This window comes from Centruroides sculpturatus, unplaced genomic scaffold, assembly GCF_000671375.1.
Source record: "Centruroides sculpturatus isolate CEXI.00-Female unplaced genomic scaffold, Cexi_2.0 scaffold1332, whole genome shotgun sequence".
NCBI lineage: Eukaryota > Metazoa > Arthropoda > Arachnida > Scorpiones > Buthidae > Centruroides > Centruroides sculpturatus.
Window position 1 is genome coordinate 85,899 of NW_019385533.1, and position 25,118 is coordinate 111,016.

The 25,118-nt window shown below is 26.1% G+C and overlaps 1 protein-coding gene across 1 annotated transcript in view; it reads right to left on the reverse strand.

Moving 5' to 3' along the window:
• LOC111639890 (ubiquitin-conjugating enzyme E2 A) overlaps positions 1-25,118 on the reverse strand; it is a 69,537-nt gene that overhangs the window by 3,724 nt on the left and 40,695 nt on the right. The window contains exons 2-3 of the mRNA XM_023385840.1: positions 22,756-22,871; positions 12,821-12,909 (exon numbers count right to left, since the gene is read on the reverse strand). Of these exons, the coding sequence (XP_023241608.1) occupies positions 12,821-12,909; positions 22,756-22,871 (205 nt within the window). The remainder of the gene's footprint in view (positions 1-12,820; positions 12,910-22,755; positions 22,872-25,118) is intronic.

Below are 25,118 nucleotides of genomic sequence, written 5' to 3' on the forward strand. Positions count from 1 at the left end.
CAATGTCATCTTACTGGCTAATCTGCCATTTAAAAATACCTGCATTGTTAAATATGAAAGAAAGAAAATCTACAAATATAAACATTTCAAAGACCAATATATCCAAATAAATGCCAAATTAAATTGGGCTCTATTAATATTAGTATTTAATTATTAATAGTAGCAATAATATATCCCAACTTAATCCAGCAATCATTGGCTTCAAAGGAAAATCTACAAGATAAAAAGATGATTTTTTCCCTCGGTGTTCTTATATTCTACTTCAATAGAACGTTAGAAAACTAATCATTTAGACATAATATCAAGAATGTTTATACTAAAGAAAGAGCAATTATTTATTGTGGCATCGTCACAATGCCGAACTGCAATTTTTAATCATATTTTTAATTTAACTTAAAATACTTGCCCTCCATCTCAAATTAGTAGTGGCTTGTCCCTGTAATCATACTTTTCCTTTAACAATAGTCATGCCAGTCATCTATCTAACACCTTTCAGGAGAAAATTTTTGAATTGAAATAACACGACTTTCAATTTGCATTGAAAATTTGTATATAGTTAATTGGGGCCTCCTGCCCTAAGGTTTCCATATCTGGTCTCATTTTTCATCTATCTAACTCCATTCTCAAGATTAAGGAAACACAAACAAACACACATGACAGTGGAAATTTATAGGTCTACAACTTTTTCAAACTGCAGTTGAATCTTGTATAAAAAAAGAGATTTAACAATAATTATTTGTTAAAAACACACTGATATATTGTAGTCTGTATTTTCTAGTGTAAAAGTGCATTGAAATAATTTCATATATTTTGAATTCTCAATTTTTCAATTATTTTTTTATGGATAAATCTAGGAATAAAGAATTGAATAGTCATTTTGACATTAATTTAGAACATATGAGGTAATTATGTTATAACCAGTGTGTACTCTCAATCCAAATTAATTTTCATATTAAGTTGCTTAGATAAGTGGTTCTCAACCTTTTATGTCTCACTGCCCACCTCAGAGGCTCCCTCAACTGGGAAGTTACATTTCTACTGAATGGTAAGCAAAGATTGAAGTAATAACTAGAACTAAAATATATTGACTTGAAAGAAAGATTAAAAATGTTTAAGTATGGTTTTCCTAAGGAAAATTCCTTCATTTATAAATTGTGATTTTTTTTAATTTATGAATTAACTGTGCAATTCTTTCCTACTTTAAAACACCAAAAAATTATTATTATACGTTAGGTAATGTTTAAAAAAATATATATATTTTTACCAAGACCTTTAGTGTCAGGCTTGCAGCTGATGAGAAGAAACAAGTTTTTGTATACTGGCTGGAAACTTGTTAGGTATAACCAAAGATCTTCCCATTTTCAATATCAGATGACTGACTACTAAAACTCAATTCAACCAAATTGGAATTTTAAAAACCTATAAAGGAATTTTTTTTTTCAATATCTACACTAGTCTAGAAATTGTCTTGGTTGTTCCTGAATCTGATTGAAGTGCTGAATTACTTTTCAGATCCACAAGACATTCTTGTAGTTCTAGATTCATATTAGCTGCATTTACTCCAAATGAATCCACCACACATTCAAAGACTTCCATGTCTAGTAATATCTGAACTTTAGTTTCATTTCATCATCTAAATTTTATTTTCCCAAATATGTTTTTTCATCATTAGATTTTCAATTAGGACTTCTGTAACATGACACTTAGAGTTAATTTGTACAGAATATAAACTTTAATATTCTACTTTGTGAATTATTATGTGGCCTCCCTGAAATAATCCATGGCCCTGTTGAGAACCACTAGTTTTGATAATTTGATTTTTCACTAATCTGTGTTTTATGAAAAGAATAAAAAATAAATACTGTAGATAAAAACAAGTATTGTAAAAATTATATTAAAATGTGTAGTACATATTATATTGACTTCTTAAAAATATAACAAACAGAAATCACTCAGAAACGTGTTTCCATACTAAACGTTCCAGGTAAAAATCAAATAAAATTAGTGCACTATATTATAAAGTTGTCAAAACAACCATAACTATCAACAAATATAACAAAATAAAATTTTGACAGCCTCCATGGTGAAGAAGCCTAAAGTGTAGCGTCTGCTGACAATTTATGCAAGAAAGACACTCACTTTACCATCATCCAATATTTATATTCATTTGTGACTTATTTAACATGTATAAAATCTATACTTCTGAATTTAGATTTTTCTTCGTAATGATTTTTTACCTACACTTTGCCTACTTACTTTCTGTAATAAAATACAAGAATTTACCTCTCACATAAATTGTATCTACAATCACAATAATTGGGAATAAAAATAAAAACATTTATAAGCCTGAGAATTTTAAATGGATTATTCATTTTTAATATAAAGTATTAATTATAAATTATTTTCTGTAGTATATCTGATGAAGTGTTAAATGTAAATTTGTTGTCTCTGAATTTCAGTTGATTTTTTTTATATATTTAAAATATTAATTTTCCTGATAGAGATAAAATTCAACACTTAACTGAATGGAAGTCAAAATAATTATAATAAAACATTAATATTAAAATTATTAAAATTCCAGTTATTATAAAAAAAAAATACTTGCTTGTATTGAAGTTAAAATGGCTGAAACATCATACGTTGGGCTCCACCTATTCTGAAGAATATCAAGGCAAATGCTTCCATCAGCATATACTAAAAATAAAATAATATAAATTACTACTGATTATACATGTTATTACTATTAAAGATTTAATAGTAAATCTTAATGACACAAAGGCAATTAAATAAAGGAATTTGAAAAACTTACTTTTTCTCTTTATTAAATAATTTAAGAAAAGTATACAAACATTCATATCATTAAATAATCAATGAAAATAATAATGTCAAGTTGGAATATAACTCAATGTAAAGAATATTTATATGTACATAAAAACATAATGTTTTTATATTTCTTGTTAACTTAAAAATAATCAAACAGGCCTATACAAAAGTTCTAAATGAAATTACCATTTGTTGAATTTTTAATTATAAAATTTATAATACTATTGCTTTACAATTTTATAAATCAATAGTACAGGGTATTTCATAATGCTTCTCACAGTTAAAATAATCACTGCAAGAGAACTACTGAACTTTCCTCAATGAAGCCAGCATTAGATGGGCAGAAACTCAGTTGCTTTTTTTAAATTTGGCAACAATAGAACAAACATTTTATCTTTCATGCAACTCCACAAAAATAAATAAAACAACGTGAGATCTGGAATGGCTGTGGCCAAGATCACCTGACCTCAAACTGTATTTCTTTTTTGTGGAGTTGAATAAAAGATAAAGTGTTCATCCCATTGTTACCACACAATATCATCAAGCTAAAAGAGTGTTATCACAGCAGTGTCCATTATCAATGGGCCCATGTTGCAAAAGGTATGGCAAGAACTGGATTATTGTATTGATGTCTGCAGTGTCATCTATGATACACATATTGAGCATTTGTACGTGTTAAAAAACTGTTTAATTTTCTGCCCTATCCAGTGCTGATTTCATTGAGATAAGTTCAGTATTTCTCTTGCAGTGACATTTTTTTTTTAACTCTGTAAACATTATAAAAGCTTGTAAGCTTTATGTTTTTATATTTTTGTTACCTGTTTATTAATTTCAAATGTTCTGAAATTAATAATAAGATATGTTCTAGATCAGAGGTTGGCAACCTTTCAGCAGTGTTGTGCCAAACATAAGTAATAGTGCTATTCCGAGTGCCGACACAATTCTATTAAGTTTATTCTATATGTTATCAAAATTAGTCCGGTTATAACGGTCTTCAAAAATGCATAATTTTGAAGTTAAGTTGTTAATTAAATTATGTTTTACTTGTGAAGCACTTGCATAACACATAGATGGTGACACGGAACATAAATGCACGAGCTGTAACAGAAGTATACAAACAAGATTCGTTTTTAATGTACTATGACCTTTGGTGAACTATCACTTACATTTAATTGTGTAATTAATAATTAAATATAATTTTTACTACATTTCAACTCAATCAGAGTGCCACTGAAAATTGTCCCACGTACCATGTTTGGCATGCATGCCATAAGTTGCCGACCCCTGTCCTAGATCAATGAACATAAAAAATTTTCTTAAATATCCATTCATTTATTTTAATATAAAAACCAGACTCAATTATTTTCACTCTATTCTATCTCAAGATATTTACCAGTTTGTGATTATTAAATAAATAAAAGATAAATGTTCCACCTCCATTTTTTAAATCAAATATACATAAAATCTGCTTATAACAACAGAAATCCAGTATTTAATTACTGAAAAATATATTTGAGGTTTCTTCAATTCCTTAGCATTCAACAAAAATATTGTTTATAAAAAGAGCACAGAAACCTTGTGACATCATAACTCAAGAAACTCTAAGCAATCTTCACCATCAAACTTAATGTAACTTCTATTTCAATAGGCTCTCATAACAGCACGAGAAGGACACTTAAAGAGATATTATTATTATAATATAATTGATGGCAACAATTTAAAAAATAATGAAACATGCAACTTGACATATGATGGCTTGAACTGAATTCATTCATTAAATATTCCTCTGAAATAATTATTTAATTTTTCCACTTTCAGAGTGATTTGCAATAATCATAGAAACATTAAAATTCTAATTTCAAATCTATTTTGCAAAAGAAATTACAGATTCTTGATCAAAGGTCTTCAACAGCAAGATGTAATTATATATTGAAGCAGAAACGAGAAAATCTCACTGACTATATATCAGTAATTCAAATTAATAACTAAGAGGAAGTGCCAGTTTAGTACATTTTAAATCATGCCATTCTATTTCTCATAAAAAAATTACATCTGTTAGACCCATTTTTGGCCTTGTAGATAGTTTCCCTTTAATTTCTAAAACAGACAGAAACACATTCAAGAAATATGTATATGTTTAGTAACATTTTTAGTCAACAATTTTATTGTTTAAACTAAAATTAGACAAACTTTTAATATGAATTATGTAAGTGAATAAGTACACCCACATAATACAGTTTATCTAAATTTACAGAATTAACAAAAGCTTACAATACAACCATTAAAAAATTTTAAAATTCCTGAATAGTTATATCTTGATATATAAACCTATAAAATAGAATAATATATATAATGCTACATTTCATACGTGCACAGTGTGTATATAGGCAGGAGTAATTACTCTAAAAATTTACACTTATAAGATATATAATTCTAAAATGAAGAATTGTTAAATCAAAAAATTATGTACAATAAGGATAACTATTAATATCTTAACAATACGCCAAAATCTTTTGTCCAGAAGATTTGTTAAAAGACACGTCAATGATTTCCTGCAGGAAAAAAAAGATGATTTTTAAACAAACTTAGAGTTGCATTTAAATAATACATGAATACAATATAATACAATACAATACAATACTTAAATACTTTGTAGATTTAAAAATTCATGAAATGTGATTTCATATTTAAAAAAAAGGAGGAAAATCTTCTAAAATTAAAAACAAACAAATTGCACAAAAATCATTCTGTATATTCGAATTAAGATTTGCATTTTATTTTTTATTATTATTTAGATAAAATTCATTAAATTATTATATTACAGATAATAACATAAAATAAAAGACATTTTAGTCAGAAGTTGTCATCAGTACATTTAAGAATTAGAATAAAATTAAGAGTTAAACATATTGCTTACAATTTAAAACACTAAGTTACTATTGCTCTTGCTCTAGATCAAAAATGCATTTCAGTTTTCAATATTTGAAATTATTAATGCCAGAATTTAGATGGTAAAAATAAAATAAGAATTAATAAAAATGAATGCGATTAACATAATACGTATATATCACACATTTGTTAAATTATCCTGAAATTTAACCACAATTATAAATCTTTACAGTCCATAATTATGAACAATATTTTTTGTAATAAAAATATACCAAATTATTATTTTAATCAGTCATAATCTGATTTAATATATTTAACTAAACTTTTTTATTTGTTTGGTTTACTTAATATGTTCTCCCATTATATTTTTTAAATCTTTCATATAACATTTACAATAAAAACAACTAGTAATATTTATTCCTTTCAATTAATGCTTCCAATTACTGTCACCTCACTTCCAAATAAAAACATACTAGTTTCAGTTACTTTCTTAGCATTTCTATTCTATGATCTATTTGAAGTTTTTGATTTAATTTAAGTATTCTTTTCATTTACTAAGCTTTAAACAGCCTATCTAATAAATGTTGTTGTTTACTAATACAAAACTTGAAGATATAATGTTATTTACTTACTTAGAAAATAATATTGTGAACTCAAATATTTAGTCATAAAATTAATATCAGCTTATTTTCAAACAATCTGTATGTTATAAGCCAAACAACTGCCATATTGAACTGGACTACTTTACCACTACTATTAAGAATTAAATTCTGAGTAATTTGGTACTAGAGGTAAGGCATTAGGCACCATCTCTTACTAAATTTAACAATTTGAATAACAATCAGTAAAATAGCCCTATTCAATGTGGCAATTGTTTGGTTTAACTGGTTTATTAAACATCGAATTTTGAGATGTTTATATCCTGTACACTGTTTCATTACTTTTGACACATGTAATTATACAGTCAAAGACAAAAATGCTATTATAATATTACAATACCAAATTATTAAAACCTCTATTTACGACTTTAATAATAATAATTATACAGTAAACTTTTTGACAATATCAAACTGCCTACTTTGGACTTTTTACTGCAATCAAAGTTCCAATTGAAAATCCTAAGATGAGATTGTAGTAAAAAGTCCAAAGATGACCATTCAAAATGGCCAAAAACATTTGCCGTATTGTTTACTTGTATTTTTAAGCTTGATTAATAGTTATTTGAAGTATGTAGTGTTAACCAGTTTGCCTTTTTTAAGTATATTAAAATATTACCAAAATGTGGAACTGTATTCATATAAATAATAAAATGGTTAAAGTTTGGATAATACTCTTTAATAAAATTAAACCTTAATGCACAAATAATATTAACCTAAAAGTTTCAAGCTAAGACTGAGAAAGTTTCAAATCTTACCTAGGATCAAATGCATTATTTTTGATAGGTCTTTTGTTCTTTGGATTGATACCTGATTTATATACTAATACATAATCTTTGGGTATTATTTATTTATCAATATAGAACTTTTTAAAACAGATATTAAATATAGAAGTCAGTCATTTGTTATGTAAACATTTTTGAACTTCATTGCACAAAATCAGCTATTTTCTAACAGAACAACTTCCAAACTGAATAAATTAAATTTTAAAAATAATTTACATTTTATGATTAATTTTTTACTTTTATGTTCTTAAATTTCACATATAATCAAATCTATGCTTTTGATTATATGCTATAAAATTAAATGCTAAACCAAGTTAAAAAAACCAATAAATTATTAATTATCTATTAACCTATAAATACATTTAATCGTCATCTAATGCATGTCAGATACACAATCTTTTGGAAATTTTCCAAAAATGATAATGTATTAAAATATCTTTATACAGTAGAGCGTCGTTTATCCAAATCAATTGGGGACTGGGGTTGTTCGGATAACTTATTTTTCGGATAACCAATTATGTACGAAAAAATATATTAATTTATCCCGTGTTGAAATTTTTCTCCGTTGCGTGTCGCTTCGCGTTGAATTTTCATCAATGTTAAGCCTAACGAAGACTATTGTATCGTTAAAAATNTTTATAAAAGTTTAAATGTGATAAAATATTTATGATTTTTGAAACGAGTCTGTAAAATAATTCATTAGGCTAATTAGAATAAATTAGAATATTAAGTTCTCCAACAAGAATTTTATAGACATTAAAATTTTATCGATTTATCCAATGAATGTCGATGTATAAGGAAAATAATGAATAGAAAATAAATAATATATTAATTAAACATAATTTCAGATTAGAAACAATTTTCAGTCTATAAAACTAAGTTTCAGATTATAGAGGGGAATTCCAAAATATGGGAATAAACTTCAGGTGGCGATTCCTGCCGAAATAAAAAACAAAAACACTCCTATAAATATTTATCTAGAAATGCATAGTTAACACAATAAAGGATTTCTTTATGCTGCATAAATTTACAGAACAGTACATTACATCTATATTATATTAATATTATACATACACTCCGGTTAAGAGGTTCAAAGTAAGTTATTTTTAGTACATTTTATCTGTCTGTCCAGTCACAGATGCTTGAAGTGTCTCTAACGAGCCTCTATACAAGCATGTACATGTCTCGTGGACTGATGCACCCTTTTCAAATGCTTGTATCTGAACAGCATTACAGATGGCATTCACACATTCTACAACAACTATGTGAATACCGCCTTTATGTGTGTTAAGTATGCATTTCTTGTTTTGGTAGGAATCACCATTGAAAGTTTGTCCCCATATTTTGGAAACACCCTAAAAATTCACTATTTCCATGATCATGAATTCCTATATGTAAACATTTTTAATCTATATATCAATGTATTTTTATCCTTACTATGAATTTTGCAATTATATTATTTTAAAAATTCAATAATAATTGCCTTTTAGAAGAATGCATTTAATTTTAGCAACTATCCTCAATTAAAATAGAAACAATTAGGCAAGGCAAGTTTTATTAACTTGTGTAATTTTCAAAAGCTAAATAAAAAAGGGCTAAATTTGCACAAATGTTCTTCACAGTAATTTAAAATATGATTTAGAGAATCAAAAATTACTGTAATTTCTTTCTTTTAAGTTTGTTACATCTAATAATCTGTCACAATAATTTAAATAATGAAATTGATAATAACTGTTATGATTATATTACCACATAATTTACAGTGAAGGAACACTTTTAAAGTGACATATAATATCACAATTACACAGTTTTTAAAGAATTTTATTTAAATGTCTAAACATGATAACTTTATAAATTAAAACAGTGATCATAAAATCTAAATAATTGAATTCATTAAAGAACTTAAATGGAAGTTGACTTAGAATATCATCCATAACTTTTGAGTTTCTGAAACTTGTATATATGGCTAATGAATAATAAACTAAATACTGATATTTCTGTTTTCTCTATTTCTAGTATTTAAATTAAACATGAAAATAGAGGAAAATTTCATTTCAAATAATCAAATAAACTCTCAGAATGTTTGCAAAATCACTGGAATATTTTTTATTAGTAATTTAGCAACTTTCTGAAAAAAGCAAATAAATTATCTTACAGTTTTGATTATGATTTACCATTTTTAATAAGTGATTAAGCTACTACTGTTGTTATATATTTATATGTAATGTTTCCAAATTAAGATATTAGAAACAATTTTTTGTTCAGATTTTTCCAAAATATAAATTATTCAATGATCCAAAATACACAATACATTCTTGTATTTAAATTATATTATAAACCTGTAATTGTAAAGAATATTAGTGTTAGTCCAAAACTACTAATTACTCTTCAAAACTGAACGTTCTTGAAAATAAATTTCAAATAGATGCCAATTTATTTTTGAATAATTTTAATGAGTCAAAATTTAGAAGAAAAGTTAACATGATACTTAATAATCTTACCATAATGCATTGGGCTATTTTTTCACTAATATTAATAATTAACTTTTTATTAAGTAATTTAAAAGTTAATTATTAACAGTAGCGGAAAAATAGCTGAATGCATGACAGCAATCATTTGGCATTGGTTAATAATGTCTGGTTTTGAGGGACTTACATAATCTTAAATTTTATAAAGACATAATATTCATACCTTAAACAACAATATGCATTAATCGCTTACTATTAATGCATACTAGCAGATTTTATTTCTGATTAAATGTCTTAAAAATGTAAATTTATTTTTCTATAATAAAATATAAAATTTTATTAAACAGACTGTGAGAATTTATCCAAAATGAGCATATATTATTTCAAACATGTACAAAAGAAATAAACTGTCTGAAGAAAGCCAAACAAAAGTTGGTAACATTATTTGTAAAAGACATTCTGCAATATTTATAAATTTAGAAATTAAATTGAGTGAGGTTTTATAAACAATTGATTTATTGACATTTTTACATAAACACACAGATGGTTTTAGAAAATGAGACTTTAACACACCAAATAAAACCTCACATGAATCAATGTCATCTTACTGGCTAATCTGCCATTTAAAAATACCTGCATTGTTAAATATGAAAGAAAGAAAATCTACAAATATAAACATTTCAAAGACCAATATATCCAAATAAATGCCAAATTAAATTGGGCTCTATTAATATTAGTATTTAATTATTAATAGTAGCAATAATATATCCCAACTTAATCCAGCAATCATTGGCTTCAAAGGAAAATCTACAAGATAAAAAGATGATTTTTTCCCTCGGTGTTCTTATATTCTACTTCAATAGAACGTTAGAAAACTAATCATTTAGACATAATATCAAGAATGTTTATACTAAAGAAAGAGCAATTATTTATTGTGGCATCGTCACAATGCCGAACTGCAATTTTTAATCATATTTTTAATTTAACTTAAAATACTTGCCCTCCATCTCAAATTAGTAGTGGCTTGTCCCTGTAATCATACTTTTCCTTTAACAATAGTCATGCCAGTCATCTATCTAACACCTTTCAGGAGAAAATTTTTGAATTGAAATAACACGACTTTCAATTTGCATTGAAAATTTGTATATAGTTAATTGGGGCCTCCTGCCCTAAGGTTTCCATATCTGGTCTCATTTTTCATCTATCTAACTCCATTCTCAAGATTAAGGAAACACAAACAAACACACATGACAGTGGAAATTTATAGGTCTACAACTTTTTCAAACTGCAGTTGAATCTTGTATAAAAAAAGAGATTTAACAATAATTATTTGTTAAAAACACACTGATATATTGTAGTCTGTATTTTCTAGTGTAAAAGTGCATTGAAATAATTTCATATATTTTGAATTCTCAATTTTTCAATTATTTTTTTATGGATAAATCTAGGAATAAAGAATTGAATAGTCATTTTGACATTAATTTAGAACATATGAGGTAATTATGTTATAACCAGTGTGTACTCTCAATCCAAATTAATTTTCATATTAAGTTGCTTAGATAAGTGGTTCTCAACCTTTTATGTCTCACTGCCCACCTCAGAGGCTCCCTCAACTGGGAAGTTACATTTCTACTGAATGGTAAGCAAAGATTGAAGTAATAACTAGAACTAAAATATATTGACTTGAAAGAAAGATTAAAAATGTTTAAGTATGGTTTTCCTAAGGAAAATTCCTTCATTTATAAATTGTGATTTTTTTTAATTTATGAATTAACTGTGCAATTCTTTCCTACTTTAAAACACCAAAAAATTATTATTATACGTTAGGTAATGTTTAAAAAAATATATATATTTTTACCAAGACCTTTAGTGTCAGGCTTGCAGCTGATGAGAAGAAACAAGTTTTTGTATACTGGCTGGAAACTTGTTAGGTATAACCAAAGATCTTCCCATTTTCAATATCAGATGACTGACTACTAAAACTCAATTCAACCAAATTGGAATTTTAAAAACCTATAAAGGAATTTTTTTTTTCAATATCTACACTAGTCTAGAAATTGTCTTGGTTGTTCCTGAATCTGATTGAAGTGCTGAATTACTTTTCAGATCCACAAGACATTCTTGTAGTTCTAGATTCATATTAGCTGCATTTACTCCAAATGAATCCACCACACATTCAAAGACTTCCATGTCTAGTAATATCTGAACTTTAGTTTCATTTCATCATCTAAATTTTATTTTCCCAAATATGTTTTTTCATCATTAGATTTTCAATTAGGACTTCTGTAACATGACACTTAGAGTTAATTTGTACAGAATATAAACTTTAATATTCTACTTTGTGAATTATTATGTGGCCTCCCTGAAATAATCCATGGCCCTGTTGAGAACCACTAGTTTTGATAATTTGATTTTTCACTAATCTGTGTTTTATGAAAAGAATAAAAAATAAATACTGTAGATAAAAACAAGTATTGTAAAAATTATATTAAAATGTGTAGTACATATTATATTGACTTCTTAAAAATATAACAAACAGAAATCACTCAGAAACGTGTTTCCATACTAAACGTTCCAGGTAAAAATCAAATAAAATTAGTGCACTATATTATAAAGTTGTCAAAACAACCATAACTATCAACAAATATAACAAAATAAAATTTTGACAGCCTCCATGGTGAAGAAGCCTAAAGTGTAGCGTCTGCTGACAATTTATGCAAGAAAGACACTCACTTTACCATCATCCAATATTTATATTCATTTGTGACTTATTTAACATGTATAAAATCTATACTTCTGAATTTAGATTTTTCTTCGTAATGATTTTTTACCTACACTTTGCCTACTTACTTTCTGTAATAAAATACAAGAATTTACCTCTCACATAAATTGTATCTACAATCACAATAATTGGGAATAAAAATAAAAACATTTATAAGCCTGAGAATTTTAAATGGATTATTCATTTTTAATATAAAGTATTAATTATAAATTATTTTCTGTAGTATATCTGATGAAGTGTTAAATGTAAATTTGTTGTCTCTGAATTTCAGTTGATTTTTTTTATATATTTAAAATATTAATTTTCCTGATAGAGATAAAATTCAACACTTAACTGAATGGAAGTCAAAATAATTATAATAAAACATTAATATTAAAATTATTAAAATTCCAGTTATTATAAAAAAAAAATACTTGCTTGTATTGAAGTTAAAATGGCTGAAACATCATACGTTGGGCTCCACCTATTCTGAAGAATATCAAGGCAAATGCTTCCATCAGCATATACTAAAAATAAAATAATATAAATTACTACTGATTATACATGTTATTACTATTAAAGATTTAATAGTAAATCTTAATGACACAAAGGCAATTAAATAAAGGAATTTGAAAAACTTACTTTTTCTCTTTATTAAATAATTTAAGAAAAGTATACAAACATTCATATCATTAAATAATCAATGAAAATAATAATGTCAAGTTGGAATATAACTCAATGTAAAGAATATTTATATGTACATAAAAACATAATGTTTTTATATTTCTTGTTAACTTAAAAATAATCAAACAGGCCTATACAAAAGTTCTAAATGAAATTACCATTTGTTGAATTTTTAATTATAAAATTTATAATACTATTGCTTTACAATTTTATAAATCAATAGTACAGGGTATTTCATAATGCTTCTCACAGTTAAAATAATCACTGCAAGAGAACTACTGAACTTTCCTCAATGAAGCCAGCATTAGATGGGCAGAAACTCAGTTGCTTTTTTTAAATTTGGCAACAATAGAACAAACATTTTATCTTTCATGCAACTCCACAAAAATAAATAAAACAACGTGAGATCTGGAATGGCTGTGGCCAAGATCACCTGACCTCAAACTGTATTTCTTTTTTGTGGAGTTGAATAAAAGATAAAGTGTTCATCCCATTGTTACCACACAATATCATCAAGCTAAAAGAGTGTTATCACAGCAGTGTCCATTATCAATGGGCCCATGTTGCAAAAGGTATGGCAAGAACTGGATTATTGTATTGATGTCTGCAGTGTCATCTATGATACACATATTGAGCATTTGTACGTGTTAAAAAACTGTTTAATTTTCTGCCCTATCCAGTGCTGATTTCATTGAGATAAGTTCAGTATTTCTCTTGCAGTGACATTTTTTTTTTAACTCTGTAAACATTATAAAAGCTTGTAAGCTTTATGTTTTTATATTTTTGTTACCTGTTTATTAATTTCAAATGTTCTGAAATTAATAATAAGATATGTTCTAGATCAGAGGTTGGCAACCTTTCAGCAGTGTTGTGCCAAACATAAGTAATAGTGCTATTCCGAGTGCCGACACAATTCTATTAAGTTTATTCTATATGTTATCAAAATTAGTCCGGTTATAACGGTCTTCAAAAATGCATAATTTTGAAGTTAAGTTGTTAATTAAATTATGTTTTACTTGTGAAGCACTTGCATAACACATAGATGGTGACACGGAACATAAATGCACGAGCTGTAACAGAAGTATACAAACAAGATTCGTTTTTAATGTACTATGACCTTTGGTGAACTATCACTTACATTTAATTGTGTAATTAATAATTAAATATAATTTTTACTACATTTCAACTCAATCAGAGTGCCACTGAAAATTGTCCCACGTACCATGTTTGGCATGCATGCCATAAGTTGCCGACCCCTGTCCTAGATCAATGAACATAAAAAATTTTCTTAAATATCCATTCATTTATTTTAATATAAAAACCAGACTCAATTATTTTCACTCTATTCTATCTCAAGATATTTACCAGTTTGTGATTATTAAATAAATAAAAGATAAATGTTCCACCTCCATTTTTTAAATCAAATATACATAAAATCTGCTTATAACAACAGAAATCCAGTATTTAATTACTGAAAAATATATTTGAGGTTTCTTCAATTCCTTAGCATTCAACAAAAATATTGTTTATAAAAAGAGCACAGAAACCTTGTGACATCATAACTCAAGAAACTCTAAGCAATCTTCACCATCAAACTTAATGTAACTTCTATTTCAATAGGCTCTCATAACAGCACGAGAAGGACACTTAAAGAGATATTATTATTATAATATAATTGATGGCAACAATTTAAAAAATAATGAAACATGCAACTTGACATATGATGGCTTGAACTGAATTCATTCATTAAATATTCCTCTGAAATAATTATTTAATTTTTCCACTTTCAGAGTGATTTACAATAATCATAGAAACATTAAAATTCTAATTTCAAATCTATTTTGCAAAAGAAATTACAGATTCTTGATCAAAGGTCTTCAACAGCAAGATGTAATTATATATTGAAGCAGAAACGAGAAAATCTCACTGACTATATATCAGTAATTCAAATTAATAACTAAGAGGAAGTGCCAGTTTAGTACATTTTAAATCATGCCATTCTATTTCTCATAAAAAAATTACATCTGTTAGACCCATTTTTGGCCTTGTAGATAGTTTCCCTTTAATTTCTAAAACAGACAGAAACACATTCAAGAAATATGTATATGTTTAGTAACATTTTTAGTCAACAATTTTATTGTTTAAACTAAAATTAGACAAACTTTTAATATGAATTATGTAAGTGAATAAGTACACCCACATAATACAGTTTATCTAAATTTACAGAATTAACAAAAGCTTACAATACAACCATTAAAAAATTTTAAAATTCCTGAATAGTTATATCTTGATATATAAACCTATAAAATAGAATAATATATATAATGCTACATTTCATACGTGCACAGTGTGTATATAGGCAGGAGTAATTACTCTAAAAATTTACACTTATAAGATATATAATTCTAAAATGAAGAATTGTTAAATCAAAAAATTATGTACAATAAGGATAACTATTAATATCTTAACAATACGCCAAAATCTTTTGTCCAGAAGATTTGTTAAAAGACACGTCAATGATTTCCTGCAGGAAAAAAAAGATGATTTTTAAACAAACTTAGAGTTGCATTTAAATAATACATGAATACAATATAATACAATACAATACAATACTTAAATACTTTGTAGATTTAAAAATTCATGAAATGTGATTTCATATTTAAAAAAAAGGAGGAAAATCTTCTAAAATTAAAAACAAACAAATTGCACAAAAATCATTCTGTATATTCGAATTAAGATTTGCATTTTATTTTTTATTATTATTTAGATAAAATTCATTAAATTATTATATTACAGATAATAACATAAAATAAAAGACATTTTAGTCAGAAGTTGTCATCAGTACATTTAAGAATTAGAATAAAATTAAGAGTTAAACATATTGCTTACAATTTAAAACACTAAGTTACTATTGCTCTTGCTCTAGATCAAAAATGCATTTCAGTTTTCAATATTTGAAATTATTAATGCCAGAATTTAGATGGTAAAAATAAAATAAGAATTAATAAAAATGAATGCGATTAACATAATACGTATATATCACACATTTGTTAAATTATCCTGAAATTTAACCACAATTATAAATCTTTACAGTCCATAATTATGAACAATATTTTTTGTAATAAAAATATACCAAATTATTATTTTAATCAGTCATAATCTGATTTAATATATTTAACTAAACTTTTTTATTTGTTTGGTTTACTTAATATGTTCTCCCATTATATTTTTTAAATCTTTCATATAACATTTACAATAAAAACAACTAGTAATATTTATTCCTTTCAATTAATGCTTCCAATTACTGTCACCTCACTTCCAAATAAAAACATACTAGTTTCAGTTACTTTCTTAGCATTTCTATTCTATGATCTATTTGAAGTTTTTGATTTAATTTAAGTATTCTTTTCATTTACTAAGCTTTAAACAGCCTATCTAATAAATGTTGTTGTTTACTAATACAAAACTTGAAGATATAATGTTATTTACTTACTTAGAAAATAATATTGTGAACTCAAATATTTAGTCATAAAATTAATATCAGCTTATTTTCAAACAATCTGTATGTTATAAGCCAAACAACTGCCATATTGAACTGGACTACTTTACCACTACTATTAAGAATTAAATTCTGAGTAATTTGGTACTAGAGGTAAGGCATTAGGCACCATCTCTTACTAAATTTAACAATTTGAATAACAATCAGTAAAATAGCCCTATTCAATGTGGCAATTGTTTGGTTTAACTGGTTTATTAAACATCGAATTTTGAGATGTTTATATCCTGTACACTGTTTCATTACTTTTGACACATGTAATTATACAGTCAAAGACAAAAATGCTATTATAATATTACAATACCAAATTATTAAAACCTCTATTTACGACTTTAATAATAATAATTATACAGTAAACTTTTTGACAATATCAAACTGCCTACTTTGGACTTTTTACTGCAATCAAAGTTCCAATTGAAAATCCTAAGATGAGATTGTAGTAAAAAGTCCAAAGATGACCATTCAAAATGGCCAAAAACATTTGCCGTATTGTTTACTTGTATTTTTAAGCTTGATTAATAGTTATTTGAAGTATGTAGTGTTAACCAGTTTGCCTTTTTTAAGTATATTAAAATATTACCAAAATGTGGAACTGTATTCATATAAATAATAAAATGGTTAAAGTTTGGATAATACTCTTTAATAAAATTAAACCTTAATGCACAAATAATATTAACCTAAAAGTTTCAAGCTAAGACTGAGAAAGTTTCAAATCTTACCTAGGATCAAATGCATTATTTTTGATAGGTCTTTTGTTCTTTGGATTGATACCTGATTTATATACTAATACATAATCTTTGGGTATTATTTATTTATCAATATAGAACTTTTTAAAACAGATATTAAATATAGAAGTCAGTCATTTGTTATGTAAACATTTTTGAACTTCATTGCACAAAATCAGCTATTTTCTAACAGAACAACTTCCAAACTGAATAAATTAAATTTTAAAAATAATTTACATTTTATGATTAATTTTTTACTTTTATGTTCTTAAATTTCACATATAATCAAATCTATGCTTTTGATTATATGCTATAAAATTAAATGCTAAACCAAGTTAAAAAAACCAATAAATTATTAATTATCTATTAACCTATAAATACATTTAATCGTCATCTAATGCATGTCAGATACACAATCTTTTGGAAATTTTCCAAAAATGATAATGTATTAAAATATCTTTATACAGTAGAGCGTCGTTTATCCAAATCAATTGGGGACTGGGGTTGTTCGGATAACTTATTTTTCGGATAACCAATTATGTACGAAAAAATATATTAATTTATCCCGTGTTGAAATTTTTCTCCGTTGCGTGTCGCTTCGCGTTGAATTTTCATCAATGTTAAGCCTAACGAAGACTATTGTATCGTTAAAAATTATTTTTTTATTTTGTACAAACAAAATAAATATATTGAAAAATATAAAAACAATAAAAAAATTATACTTCAGAAGTTAATTTAGTATCAAAAACGTAAAATATTTGAGTAGCCGAAGACATAGCCAAAGATTACAGCGCCACAGTACTGGCGAAAATTTAAATTTGTCGACTGGAATTCCTTCGGATAACCGACGTTTCGGATAAACGACGCTCTACTGTATTTTATTCTTTCTTCATACCTCAGGAAACAATAGAGCATACCTTTATCTGGAGCTTCCCATCCACCTCAATATGTAAAGTGACCAGTGCAGTCACCAAAGTCAGAGTTGTCCCTCTGACAGTGGCACAACTCTGACTCTGGTGATTGCACGTTATAACATATTACATTTTGAGGTAAATGAGAAACCTCCAAATAAAGGTTGATTCCACTGTAAGACCTATTTCTGAGATTGAAGAGAGGACAAAATGTAAACATTTTAACATATTGTCTTTTTTTTGTAACTTTTCTAAGCATGTGCTTATTTTCCTGGCCATTTGCATTTTATTGGCTGATTCATATACAAAATTGTCATCATCTTAATTTACATTAAAAAAAGGCTGTATTGAAATTTATTTTTTAAAATAATCTGCAAAATTTTAAAAGTAGAACTTTCTATTTATCATTATAAATATATCTTCAATTTAAATACATGCACTTAAACTTAAGCAAATAATATTAGAGAAGTAAAGACCTAAAAAGCACAAAGTTATAATAAAATTCTATTTTATTAGAAATTTATTTATATATTAATTAAATCAATAGACATTGATATAATTTTTTTGGTAAATAATTTGTAAAAGCTTTTAAACAATATTTTTACATTGCAGTTGATTCAGCAAATTCAGATAATGAATGTTTCACATATATTATTTGAATGTATTGTTTATTATTGTTAATTACATAGAAATTGAATAATTTATGGAAAAACAAACTGTAAATTCTGTTTAAAATTTAATTTGTTCCATTTTGAAGTTGTTTTCTTACAGAGCAACTGAGGAATTAAGAAATTCAAAAATATTTTTGATACAGTAACTATATTTTTGTATATAAATTTATTTAGCCCAATTAATTTTCATTACAATCACTGACAATTTAACAGATAAAATCAGAAGAAAATATCAAACTTTAATATACTTTTCCTTTAATATACACTTTAGTAACATCAAATAACTACTTCATTTGTAAATTTAAACATTAGCTAACAATTTTACACTGAACAGGTGCGTTTTCATCATTTTAGACTGAACAAAGTTTTCATCAACAAAATGGCAGCTAAATATTTCCGAAAATATTAAAACTGCAAGAAAATACATTTACAAAATAATCTTACAACTGACTGCTTAGTTAATTATACATAGAAAAATTAAAATATTAGTGTTAATGTTTTCAGCATACTCCATGCCAAAAGTAATAACATTAAAATTTTTTAAAGCAATATTTGTAATTGTAAACTTTGAAGTATAATTAAATATTTTTCTAAAATTCACTATTTAAGAAAATATTTCAAATCACTATGAAATTGTGATTTAACTTGACAAAGATAAAATGATATATAAGGAACTAATAAATTGTTTTAGTGTTTTTATACATAAAAATTCAATTCAGAAGGAAGACTCGTTATAAAAACTTATTGAATATGTAAAACTTTGATTACTTTTTGAACAAGAATGTTTGAATCATATATTACATTAGGAATTTGTCTAGAGTAAAAAAAAAACTGTTTAATTTAAAGGAAACTAATAAATATTTACAAACTGTTCAATTTAATCACATTCGTATAAATATAAATTCTTTAACATTTATTTGTCTTTTAAATAGTAGCAAGATTATTTTTTGGTACTTGCAGGTTATCCTCCTGTACACCATGTAGTGTGTTGCTTTCCATTCTTAAATATCTGTCATTCTCTGTCACATTGCTACAGTATAGTTTGAACAAATGGTCAAACAAAATAATTCTTTGATTTGTGCAAAATTTAGTTAAGTTTAATTTGTTTCAATAACATTTAAAAATATTTTTTTCATTTACAAAGTCAGAATAATTCATTTTTAAGAAATCAAACATATGCAGTGTTTAATATCACAAGCTAATACACAAATTAGTCTTCAGTTTGAGAATGTGTGAGAATGGGACAGTTTGTGGAGAATGGATTATTCATTCAAATTTGTCTCTCTCTGAAACTGATGGTTCATATTCCACAGAATGGTATTTTACATTTTGAAAGCTTTCACAAAAAATATATTAAAATTAAGTTATATTTAGAGCAAAAAAATCCAAAATATGCATGTAACTAAACAAATGTAGAAGAGATGTTGATATACAGACAAATAAATGGATTGGCATAAAAACTACAAAAAAGGCATAACTTATTCAACATGTAACATCAAGAAAACGACTAAATTGGCATATTTCTGAATTTGTATAGAGATCCATTTCAAATGCAAAGTTATGCTTCATTAGCTACGGAAAACAATTGGATAAAATGTGATCATCCTACTAGACCAGTACTAAGAGAAGTATTGTAATTATATGTAATCTAAATATATAAAATTACTTGTCTTGACTGACTGAATCACTGATTCATCATTGCCCAGAGCAAACCGCTGAACCTAGAGGTGAAATTTGGTACACAGTTAGGGTACGTCATGGAAACTCACACTAAAAAGGGATTTTTCAAAATTCTCCAGCAGGGGAAGGGAAAGGCTTAACCTGGAGAACAGCTTCTACTGTACTATTTTAGATGCGATTTTTTGTTTTTAACTGCATTTTAGTAGAATACGCGATGGGAATGCACACTAATAAGGGATTTTTCGAAATTTCCCTGCGATGGGGAGAGGGAGAGCATTAACCCTTTGCCCTCGAAAGAACTGATCGATCGTTACCCCCCATCATTAAGCAAACCTATGAAAGTAACGATTCACCGTTACCCTAGCAAAAATCAATTTTTATAAAATTTATCGACGACAGATGTCAGCACTTGATGGCATTGTCTTGTCTGTTTTTCACCAGGTGGTGTTTTGTTGACTTAAATAATTTTAATTAATGCTTTTTTTTCTTGATTTATTTATTTTCTGATGCTTTTTTATTTCATTTATAGCATATTCATGAAATAATATCATTATAATAAGTTCATTTATGCTTAATAAGTTTATTTAGCTATAATAAGTCAACGTGTTATAAATACTCAAGTTATGTTGTTCAGTTCTGACATTTTATTTTTTTTTAATGGCAAATTTTTTTTATAAATTTTTCTAATAAAATGTATTGAAAAGTATCGTATTTAAAACAAAAGATATTAATAAATGCTGGTAATTTTTTTATATAAATATAATGATCATTTGATTTTTGGTGAATTTTTAAAGTAATATTGCCTGATTGACCTATATTGCCTTAGGAGGGAACGCAAGATGGAGAATAAACATAAAACACAAGACGGCAAGATAAACAAGATGACAGAAAAAAAAGGGTTAAGGCTTAACCAGAAGAACAACTTCTACTGTACTATTTTAGATGCGATTTTTTGTTTTCAACAACGTTTAGTCTTCATTAAGTACTTAGGTGTATTAAATTGATAACATTTCTGACATTGTTATAAATATTTTTATATATTTTGATTTTTTAACCAAATGTTTGAACCGTTTTAAATTTGATTTTGTTATTGCATATTTATTCAATTATAGAATGATTGTAAACGTTCCAGAAAATTGATCAAATTGAAAACAGTTCATTTGATTCTCGGCAATTCTTGTCATTCTCAGCGGTAGGTGTTATATAACAATTACTATGGTTGTTGAAATACTGAATATAAATGGGATTTGCTTGTAAAACCTCCGTGGATGAAGTTGCAGGTAACAGCTAGTGTTGTTATATTTTTATCATTTTACAAGTGTTAAGAATTAAAGAATCTATGTATGATGCAGTATTAATAAATATTTATATTACTCATACTTTATTTACTAAAAAATTAAAATTATTTGAATGATTGTTTCCATTGAGGAAAAAAAAAGCTTGTGAAATAGACAAATTTTTATTTCTACTTTTGGATTGAGCACCATTTGACTGCAATGCAGCACAACATGTGAAAAGATAACCCACAAGTACATTATTTTCTGATAATGCTTTAAATAAGCATTTATTTAATTAATTTTTTTTACTAGTACTTTTATGGCTTTTTTGTAGAAAGGTAATATTTATTCAGGTAAAATGAAGAAAAGTTAATTTCACATGAATATAAGATTTTTTAATTGTAATTAATTTGTGATAACCTATTTTAACCTTTTAATGTAACTTTTATGTATATTTTACTTTGTTATGTTTCTAAAAACATCAACTAAAGAGAGACTCCAAAAGAGTCCAAAATGCATTTTGTATATGTTTTAGATTCAATCATTGTAAAATTTCTTTATTCTTTTGTAAACTTAGTTATAAAATAAATAAATTTTTTGTAATATCATATTCACTGATGTGAGAAGATCTAAAATTTAAGTAGCTGGTTAGGTTATCACAAAAACTTAATGTAACTAAAGGGCAAAAAGCAATGAACAATATGCTTCTATTCATATTGCTTAAAGACAACCATTACATAAAAAAATAATGTAATAAATATAACCAAGAGAATTTAACTAAAAAATTTAAGACTGAAAAAAAAAAAATCAAAAAAGTACATTTCTATAAACTTCAAAATATAAAAGAAACATCTAAATATTTAACTTACCATTTGGATGAAACATTTTAGATACAAATCTCACTGTTGGTGGTTTATTTGGATATTCTTCCGTAAACTCGAGTGTAAGTTTAAAAGTTCCATCCTCAAAAGGGGTATCATGAGGCCTAAGTTGGTAAATTAAAATAATGTTAATTGAATGGATATATATATATATATATATAAATTTGCTTTTTTTTATCAGTTACAATTTATTATAATAATCTATTTATAAAATTCAAAAATTTTTAACAAATTATTTGAATACAGGTTGTCCTTGATTTTAAGATGAACATGTTCCTAAAAATGCATATGAAAATTGGATGCTCAAAAGTTGAGGAATAAAGTTACATGTTGTAAAGGTGATTCTGTTCCTTTACAGCTTATGAGATTTTATAGTTTTTCTCCTATTAAGGCAGGAAAGGTTTAATTTTTATAATGAATAAAGTATAAAACATTATTTTAAAATGTTATCATCACAAAAGAAACAAAAAAAAACTAATCTCCACAAATGATTTTTGTTACTGAAAATCATATTGCTAGAAAACATCAATAAATATTTCAGTTTCTTCTATAATGAATGCTTTTGTTTGGTTTTAGAAATTTTATAATAATACAAAATCAAAATAAAGCAATGAAATAAAAACTTCATACTAAATTTAATCATTAATAAAAAAAAAAAAATGAAAAACTTTAAATACTGATCATAATTCCAAGTTTAAAGACATTTGTTATAAATACGTAAGAAACAATACATTTAATGAGAGAATTTTCAGTCAAGAGTTTTATTTTAACTGAAATTCAGTCTTACAGACTAAAGTTCCTTATGCTGTTACCCAATAATCCGGAAATCTGGTGCCCTCTCAAAAGAAGCCAATAATCCAGAATCATCGAATAATAATCCGACATGCTAGAATTTCACAAATCAGAAGGTACTGGAACACCTGGTGTGCTAAACATTAATCATTGTGAATGTTCATTTTGTGCAATAACACAATCATTAACGTTTTTGCAGGTTTTTCAATTAATCTTAATACAGTATAGTCATGAAATGTTTCATCTTCAGACAGATTGAACAACAGAATAAAACTAGAAGCATATACTAGCACGCACTAACACAAAATGTACAGTACAGCAATATCTGCAACATTTGTATTGCTTATAACTTATCAAATTTTCTGAAAATATAAGATGTATAATGTAGCATTTTTGATAATATGACACCACTTTGGTTCTGCAGGTGCTAGATTAATAAATTTCTATTCTATGTAATTAGAATTATTATTCTTGCATATAATTATAAATTAATTTCAATCTTTACAAGAAGAAAATCAGATTAAATGTTTATTAGACAGCAACAGACTATAGTTCCATCATAAGCAACCTCTGGCCATTGGACCACATCTGGCCCACAAGGTTCTAATATGCAGCAACCTGGACTTTGGCAACAATTTTATTCTCCTATTTCGGACTCGTGCCATTATGTAACCCTAATTAAGCTGATATTCTTCACAAAGAACATTCAAACTAAACTTGATCAGTGAAAAGATGAGAATAGACAATGATAAACAAACTAGTGATATATAAACACATTATCTTAGTACCTGGTGTAGTGGTGGTTATGTATGCTGGTATTCAGCAGACAAACCCTGCAACTCTAAAAGAAAAAAAATATATGTGGCATGCCAAAATATTAAGAAATTCTCCTGCAGCCCAAAGCCAGAAAAGGTTGCTTATCACTGCTATATTTAATATAAGAATCCAGACAAAAATCTTATTACTTACTATTAAATCTCATTATAAACCTAAATCAAATTTCAACAAGAACAATAACAGGGAGATGATATCAAAAATTCAGATAATTTGAATTACAGCTTTTAGCTCTTGGTGGTTCTGGGAAGTTTGTCGATAAGATTTGAATCTGAGACTCAAAAGAATAGATAATTGAAAATCAAGGAAACAATTGATTACTGTCATTTGCATGTGTGTACACATGCAAATGACAGTAAGTTTGTATACTTAATAAATCATTGTGGACTTGAATAACAGGAAATATTTGAAATAAATAAAATCATTGAAATTAATCCAGAATCCTCTCCATCAATTTTAATTATCATTTCATTATAATATTATTGATAAGCATTCTCATATTTAGAATATGTATGTACATATTGTTTTTTATTGTATATGTTTTAATTTTATCGATTTTAATAAACGAAGTTTCAGAATAAATTGTAAATGAATGTATTATCTTTTGTTCAATTGAATTTACCCTTCCAAATAGATATATTTTTAGTACACATTTCATGACAGTATCCGCAATAATTCTCAAATAAAATGAATATTTTATGACTGTATTTACATAAAATTTTTCT